At 52.0% G+C, this 8,378-nt stretch overlaps 1 protein-coding gene across 1 annotated transcript in view; it reads right to left on the reverse strand.

The window, feature by feature from the left end:
- Nucleotides 1–7,811, reverse strand: part of fam49ba (family with sequence similarity 49 member Ba) — a 9,430-nt gene extending 1,619 nt beyond the window's left edge. Inside the window, exons 1-9 of the mRNA XM_068340325.1 lie at nt 7,673–7,811; nt 4,824–4,894; nt 4,628–4,749; nt 4,429–4,534; nt 3,882–4,018; nt 3,458–3,535; nt 3,271–3,387; nt 3,014–3,093; nt 1–70 (exon numbers count right to left, since the gene is read on the reverse strand). The exon at nt 1–70 is cut by the window's left edge and continues 57 nt beyond it. Of these exons, the coding sequence (XP_068196426.1) occupies nt 1–70; nt 3,014–3,093; nt 3,271–3,387; nt 3,458–3,535; nt 3,882–4,018; nt 4,429–4,534; nt 4,628–4,749; nt 4,824–4,893 (780 nt within the window). The 5' untranslated portion in view covers nt 4,894; nt 7,673–7,811. The remainder of the gene's footprint in view (nt 71–3,013; nt 3,094–3,270; nt 3,388–3,457; nt 3,536–3,881; nt 4,019–4,428; nt 4,535–4,627; nt 4,750–4,823; nt 4,895–7,672) is intronic.
- Between the last annotated feature and the right edge of the window lie 567 nt (nt 7,812–8,378).

Here is an 8,378-nt window from a genome sequence, read left to right on the forward strand (position 1 = left end):
GATGACCCCCACCATCACACGCAGGCAGAACAACACCGTCTCCTCACTGGTGAAACGACTGCGGTACTCCCTACAGGAGGAAGAGGAGGGACGGGAAGTAAGGAGGAAGAGGAGGGACGGGAAGTAAGGAGGAAGAGGAGGGACGGGAAGTAAGGAGGAAGAGGAGGGACGGGAAGTAAGGAGGAAGAGGAGGGACGGGAAGTAAGGAGGAAGAGGAGGGACGGGAAGTAAGGAGGAAGAGGAGGGACGGGAAGTAAGGAGGAAGAGGAGGGACGGGAAGTAAGGAGGAAGAGGAGGGACGGGAAGTAAGGAGGAAGAGGAGGGACGGGAAGTAAGGAGGAAGAGGAGGGACGGGAAGCAGGGAGGAAGAGGAGGGACGGGAAGTAAGGAGGAAGAGGAGGGACGGGAAGTAAGGAGGAAGAGGAGGGACGGGAAGCAAGGAGGAAGAGGAGGGACGGGAAGTAAGGAGGAAGAGGAGGGACGGGAAGTAAGGAGGAAGAGGAGGGACGGGAAGTAAGGAGGAAGAGGAGGGACGGGAAGCAAGGAGGAAGAGGAGGGACGGGAAGCAAGGAGGAAGAGGAGGGACGGGAAGCAGGGAGGAAGAGGAGGGACGGGAAGTAAGGAAGAAGAGGAGGGACGGGAAGCAAGGAAGAAGAGGAGGGACGGGAAGTAGGGAGGAAGAGGAGGGACGGGAAGTAAGGAAGAAGAGGAGGGACGGGAAGTAGGGAGGAAGAGGAGGGACGGGAAGTAAGGAGGAAGAGGAGGGACGGGAAGTAAGGAGGAAGAGGAGGGACGGGAAGTAAGGAGGAAGAGGAGGGACGGGAAGCAAGGAGGAAGAGGAGGGACGGGAAGCAAGGAAGAAGAGGAGGGACGGGAAGCAAGGAGGAAGAGGAGGGACGGGAAGCAAGGAGGAAGAGGAGGGACGGGAAGCAAGGGAGGAAGAGGAGGGACGGGAAGTAAGGAGGAAGAGGAGGGACGGGAAGTAAGGAGGAAGAGGAGGGACGGGAAGCAAGGAGGAAGAGGAGGGACGGGAAGTAAGGAGGAAGAGGAGGGACGGGAAGTAAGGAGGAAGAGGAGGGACGGGAAGTAAGGAGGAAGAGGAGGGACGGGAAGCAGGGAGGAAGAGGAGGGACGGGAAGCAAGGAGGAAGAGGAGGGACGGGAAGCAGGGAGGAAGAGGAGGGACGGGAAGTAGGGAAGAAGAGGAGGGACGGGAAGCAAGGAAGAAGAGGAGGGACGGGAAGTAGGGAGGAAGAGGAGGGACGGGAAGTAAGGAAGAAGAGGAGGGACGGGAAGTAGGGAGGAAGAGGAGGGACGGGAAGTAAGGAGGAAGAGGAGGGACGGGAAGTAAGGAGGAAGAGGAGGGACGGGAAGTAAGGAGGAAGAGGAGGGACGGGAAGCAAGGAGGAAGAGGAGGGACGGGAAGCAAGGAAGAAGAGGAGGGACGGGAAGCAAGGAGGAAGAGGAGGGACGGGAAGCAAGGAGGAAGAGGAGGGACGGGAAGCAAGGGAGGAAGAGGAGGGACGGGAAGTAAGGAGGAAGAGGAGGGACGGGAAGTAAGGAGGAAGAGGAGGGACGGGAAGTAAGGAGGAAGAGGAGGGACGGGAAGTAAGGAGGAAGAGGAGGGACGGGAAGTAAGGAGGAAGAGGAGGGACGGGAAGTAAGGAGGAAGAGGAGGGACGGGAAGTAAGGAGGAAGAGGAGGGACGGGAAGTAAGGAGGAAGAGGAGGGACGGGAAGTAAGGAGGAAGAGGAGGGACGGGAAGTAAGGAGGAAGAGGAGGGACGGGAAGCAAGGAGGAAGAGGAGGGACGGGAAGCAAGGGAGGAAGAGGAGGGACGGGAAGTAAGGAGGAAGAGGAGGGACGGGAAGTAAGGAGGAAGAGGAGGGACGGGAAGCAAGGAGGAAGAGGAGGGACGGGAAGCAAGGGAGGAAGAGGAGGGACGGGAAGTAAGGAGGAAGAGGAGGGACGGGAAGTAAGGAGGAAGAGGAGGGACGGGAAGTAAGGAGGAAGAGGAGGGACGGGAAGTAAGGAGGAAGAGGAGGGACGGGAAGTAAGGAGGAAGAGGAGGGACGGGAAGTAAGGAGGAAGAGGAGGGACGGGAAGTAAGGAGGAAGAGGAGGGACGGGAAGTAAGGAGGAAGAGGAGGGACGGGAAGCAAGGAGGAAGAGGAGGGACGGGAAGTAAGGAGGAAGAGGAGGGACGGGAAGCAGGGAGGAAGAGGAGGGACGGGAAGCAAGGAGGAAGAGGAGGGACGGGAAGCAGGGAGGAAGAGGAGGGACGGGAAGTAGGGAAGAAGAGGAGGGACGGGAAGCAAGGAAGAAGAGGAGGGACGGGAAGTAGGGAGGAAGAGGAGGGACGGGAAGTAAGGAAGAAGAGGAGGGACGGGAAGTAGGGAGGAAGAGGAGGGACGGGAAGTAAGGAGGAAGAGGAGGGACGGGAAGTAAGGAGGAAGAGGAGGGACGGGAAGTAAGGAGGAAGAGGAGGGACGGGAAGCAAGGAGGAAGAGGAGGGACGGGAAGCAAGGAAGAAGAGGAGGGACGGGAAGCAAGGAGGAAGAGGAGGGACGGGAAGTAAGGAGGAAGAGGAGGGACGGGAAGTAAGGAGGAAGAGGAGGGACGGGAAGTAAGGAGGAAGAGGAGGGACGGGAAGTAAGGAGGAAGAGGAGGGACGGGAAGTAAGGAGGAAGAGGAGGGACGGGAAGTAAGGAGGAAGAGGAGGGACGGGAAGTAAGGAGGAAGAGGAGGGACGGGAAGTAAGGAGGAAGAGGAGGGACGGGAAGTAAGGAGGAAGAGGAGGGACGGGAAGTAAGGAGGAAGAGGAGGCCAAGACAGGAACTAAGGAGGAAGAGGAGGAGGCCAAGACAGGAACTAAGGAGGAAGAGGAGGAGGGAAAGACAGGAGGTAAAGAGGAAGAGGAGGAGGTGCTAGACAGGAAGTAAAGAGGAAGAGGAGGAGGTGCTAGACAGGAAGCAGGTGAAGGAGGCGGGCGGTGGCGTTGCGTTCAGGGACTCACGGCGTTTCCAGCATGACTTTGCAGACGCTGGCCATCGTACTCAGACAGTCGGTCGTGTTTTCAATCGGAACGTCTGGATTCTACCAAAGGAGGTAAAAAACAACCAATCACTGAAGAGGAGACGTAGGCGCTGACAGGAAGTGGAGCAGCACAACATTTAGCAGGAGATCAACGCGTTTTTTTGGCGTCTTCCTGTCCTGTCAGGAAACAGGAAGTGCAGGACGCAGCTGTCTGGCTGGGAACCAATCAGGACTCACATCGGAGACAAACTTGGAGGTTGCGTCACTCAGCGTCTTCAGCATGGGCGTGGCACTGGCGTAGAACAGGGACATCCGATTGGCCAGCTCGTTATTGACCTCACATCCTGCGTCGGCCTGAAAGAGAAGGTGGGTGTTGACTTCCTGTTGGTGGGCGTGGCCAGTACGCATCTGGGCGTGGTCTCACCGTCGGGTTGTTGATCCGCAGGCGGCTGATGGTCCTCCGGTAGTAGCTGAAGTCGTTCTGGATGGCCGGGGTGGTCATCTGGACGGGGGGAGGAAGAGGAGGTGAGGAGGAGGAGTGAGGAGGTGAGGAGGAGGAGTGAGGAGGTGAGGAGGAGGAGTGAGGAGGTGAGGAGGAGGAGTGAGGAGGTGAGGAGGAGGAGTGAGGAGGTGAGGTGGAGGAGTGAGGAGGTGAGGAGGAGGAGTGAGGAGGTGAGGAGGAGGAGTGAGGAGGTGAGGTGGAGGAGTGAGGAGGTGAGGAGGAGGAGTGAGGAGGTGAGGTGGAGGAGTGAGGAGGTGAGGAGGAGGAGTGAGGAGGTGAGGTGGAGGAGTGAGGAGGTGAGGTGGAGGAGTGAGGAGGTGAGGAGGAGGAGTGAGGAGCAGCAGACCTTGAGCTCGTCGAAGCGCAGCGTGAAGTGCAGGATGTGGGCGAACTGACGAGCCAGAGCCTGTTTCTGCTCCAGCTGCTGGGTGGGGGAGGAGGAGGAGGAGGTGAGGACGTCCAGGAGGATCCGCAGGCCAGACTCTGGTGGGAGGAGTCAGGGGAGGTGTCAGGGGAGGGAGGAGTCAGGCGCTACCGTTAGCACATCCTCAGCCAGCACTGTTCCCATTCATGGAGAGCTCTGCACAGCGTTAGCCACCACACAGCTAGCCCCTGACTTCCTGTAGCCCCTGACTGACTTCCTGTAGCCCCTGACTGACTTCCTGTAGCCCCTGACTGACTTCCTGTAGCCCCTGACTGACTTCCTGTAGCCCCTGACTGACTTCCTGTAGCCCCTGACTGACTTCCTGTAGCCCCTGACTGACTTCCTGTAGCCCCTGACTGACTTCCTGTAGCCCCTGACTGACTTCCTGTAGCCCCTGACTGACTTCCTGTAGCCCCTGACTGACTTCCTGTAGCCACAGGAAGTCCTCCTATGGGCGGGGGAATCTCACCGAGCTTCTGGGAGAACTCGTAGAAGGTCTTGAGTTTGCTGACCAGAGGAACCACGGCGGACCAGGCCCTCTCCTGAACACCAGGAGCCCCCGGTCTCTGGATGGCCTGAACACATGGGGGGAGGAGTCAACTCAAAGCACCTCCCTCGCTGGACGACTCTACATCCTGGACCAGGTCATGTGACCCCTGGTGACTCACTTGTCGGATTTCTTCTCCGGCTCCTTTGTACGTCTGCAGGTCGTCCAGGACAACCCGAGCCTCCTTTAGCACCTGGTTCACCTCCTCCCACACCGCCGTCTCCGGCTGCGTCGGCTGAGCGTCTGCAGGGGTCAAAGGTCACCATCAGAGAACCAGTCCTGGATGAACAGGACAGAGCCACGCACCGCCGACTTACTCTCAAAGTCCAGGAAGAAGTTTCCAGCATTATCGATGTCTCTGGTCAGAACCTTGAGGAGGTTCCCCATCCTGAAAACACAGAACAGTTTGGAACCAGCAACCTCATTTCATCGTGGCTTCATCACAAACAGCAACATCTACCCAAAGCGCAGGAAACCAGACGGTCATCTCTGGAGAAGCACCAGAGATCCAGACCAGATGATCTGGACCACCAGAGGTCCAAACCAGGTGGTCTGGATCACCAGAGGTCCAGACCAGATGATCTGGACCACCAGAGATCCAAACCAAGTGATTTGGACCACCAGAGGTCCAAACCAGATGATCTGGACCACCAAAGGTCCAAACCAGATCAACCAGACTACCAGAGGTCCAGACCAGATGATTTGGACCACCAGAGGTCCAGACCAGATGAACCAAACCACCAGAGGTCCAGACCAGATGATCTGGACCAGCAGAGATCAATGGAACTTAGACCGATGAAGCTTCACTGAGTCCAGAAACTGAACTGGGATCAGCAACCAAAAGAGGAAGTGATGACATCTCTGCATTTCGTAACAGGAAGTGTGGCAGACTGAGCTCAGGTGAAGGAACTGAAGGAATCTGAAGCAGACGGGAACCAATCAGAGCTCACGTGGCTGTGAGACAACCAATCAGTGGTTTTAGCTATGAAACGTCACACGTATGGAAACGGCTTCAACCATTAGCTACTGCTGTCAAGAATGTTTCTAGAACATTACTGTCTAGAACCTTACTGTCTAGAATGTAAAGGTCTAGAACATTACTGTCTAAAACGTTATTGTCTAGAACGCTACTGTCTAGAACGCTACTGTCTAGAACGTTATTGTCTAGAACACTACTGTCTTGAACGCTACTGTCTAGAACGTTACTGTCTAGAACGTTACTGTCTAGAACGTTACTGTCTAGAACGTTACTTTTTAGAGCGTTACTGTCTAGAACGTTAAGGTCTAGAACGCTACTGTCTAGAACGTTACTGTCTAGAATGTTACTGTCTAGAACGTTACTGTGTAGAATGTTACTGTGTAGAACGCTACTGTCTAGAATGTTAAAGTCTAGAACATTACTGTCTAGAATGTTAAGGTCTAGAACATTACTGTCTAGAACGCTACTGTCTAGAACACTACTGTCTAGAACGTTTCTTTCTAGAATGTTACTGTCTAGAATGTTACTTTTTAGAATGCTACTGTCTGGAACGTTAAGGTCTAGAACACTACTGTCTAGAATGTTACTTTTTAGAATGCTACTGTCTGGAACGTTACTGTCTAGAACGTTACTGTCTAGATTCTAGACTCTAGAACATTACTGTCTGGAACGTTACTTTCTAGAACATTACTGTCTAGAGCGTTACTGCCTAGAATGTTACTGTCTAGAACGGTACTGTCTAGAACGTTTCTTTCTAGAATGTTACTGTCTAGAATGTTACTTTTTAGAATGCTACTGTCTGGAACGTTAAGGTCTAGAACGCTACTGTCTAGAATGTTACTTTTTAGAATGCTACTGTCTGGAACGTTACTGTCTAGAACGTTACTGTCTAGATTCTAGACTCTAGAACATTACTGTCTGGAACGTTACTTTCTAGAACATTACTGTCTAGAGCGTTACTGCCTAGAATGTTACTGTCTAGAACGGTACTGTCTAGAACGTTTCTTTCTAGAATGTTACTGTCTAGAATGTTACTTTTTAGAATGCTACTGTCTGGAATGTTAAGGTCTAGAACGCTACTGTCTAGAATGTTACTTTTTAGAACGCTACTGTCTAGAACGTTACTGTCTAGAACGTTACTGTCTAGAATGTTTAGGTCTAGAACGCTACTGTCTAGAACGTTACTGTCTAGATTCTAGACTCTAGAACATTACTGTCTGGAACGTTACTTTCTAGAACATTACTGTCTAGAGCGTTACTGCCTAGAATGTTACTGTCTAGAACGGTACTGTCTAGAACGTTTCTTTCTAGAATGTTACTGTCTAGAATGTTACTTTTTAGAACGCTACTGTCTAGAACGTTACTGTCTAGAGCGTTACTGCCTAGAATGTTACTGTCTAGAACGGTACTGTCTAGAACGTTTCTTTCTAGAACGTTACTGTCTAGAACATTACTGTATAGAACATTACTGTCTAGAACGTTACTGTCTAGAACGCTACTGTTTAGAACGTTACTGTCTAGAACGGTACTGTCTAGAACGTTTCTTTCTAGAACGTTACTGTCTAGAACGTTACTGTCTAGAACGCTACTGTTTAGAACGTTACTGTCTAGAACGTTACTGTCTAGAACGTTTCTTTCTAGAATGTTACTGTCTAGAATGTTACTTTTTAGAACGCTACTGTCTAGAACGTTACTGTCTAGAGCGTTACTGCCTAGAATGTTACTGTCTAGAACGGTACTGTCTAGAACGTTTCTTTCTAGAACGTTACTGTCTAGAACATTACTGTATAGAACATTACTGTCTAGAACGTTACTGTCTAGAACGCTACTGTTTAGAACGTTACTGTCTAGAACGGTACTGTCTAGAACGTTTCTTTCTAGAACATTACTGTCTAGAACGTTACTGTCTAGAACGCTACTGTTTAGAACGTTACTGTCTAGAACGTTACTGTCTAGAACGTTACTTTTTAGAGCGTTACTGTCTAGAACGTTACTGTCTAGAACGTTACTGTCTAGAACGTTACTGTCTAGAACGTTACTGACTGGTACACAAACACCACATAGAACTCCGTTCCTTCCGGAGGCTCTGCGGGACCGGACTTGTCTGATCCCGGATCAGGACCCGCCCACACACCGGACCCCCGCCCCTGACCCACGGAAGCCCCCCTCCCCACCGGAACTCCTCACCTCCGGTGAAAGCTGATCGATACCTGTCGGTACCGACGGTCCGGGATCTGCGTGTCCGCGCGGGTCAGGTGTCTCCGGTGGTCCTCCCGTTAGAACCCGGAAACGATCCGCGCCGCGTCCCGTTCACTATAAAAGGAGAGTTCCTCACGAGGAAGTGGGCGTGAGCCAATCAACGTCACAGCGGGGGGGGGGGGCGTCGTTTTTTTTAAATGGAGTTTATTCATACAAACCATAACGCGATTATTCATCAGTAAATAATCACGTTGACACGAAATCAAAACAGATTCAGAATCAATGAATTCAAACTCCAGAAACAAACAATGTCGGATGTGAACTGAACTGGTTCTGAACAAACTACCAGCAGACGCTCCTGTCTCCATGACAACAGTCACAGACAGACGGACGGACGACAGACCAGGAAAGATCTATTGATGGTTGTATTGATGTTCTATTGATGGTTGTATTGATGTTCTATTGATGGTCCTATCGATGGTTCTACTGATGGTTCTATCGACGGTTCTACTGATGGTTTTATTGATTATTCTATTGATGGTTCTACTGATGGTTCTATTGACGGTTCTATTGATGGTTCTACTGATGGTTCTTTATTGATGGTTCTACTGATGGTTCTATTGATGGTTCCATTGATGGTTCTATTGATGGTCCTATTGATGGTTCTACTGATGGTTCTATTGATGGTTCTACT

The sequence above is a fragment of the Antennarius striatus genome, chromosome 18 (assembly GCF_040054535.1).
Source record: "Antennarius striatus isolate MH-2024 chromosome 18, ASM4005453v1, whole genome shotgun sequence".
NCBI classification, from domain to species: Eukaryota; Metazoa; Chordata; class Actinopteri; order Lophiiformes; family Antennariidae; genus Antennarius; species Antennarius striatus.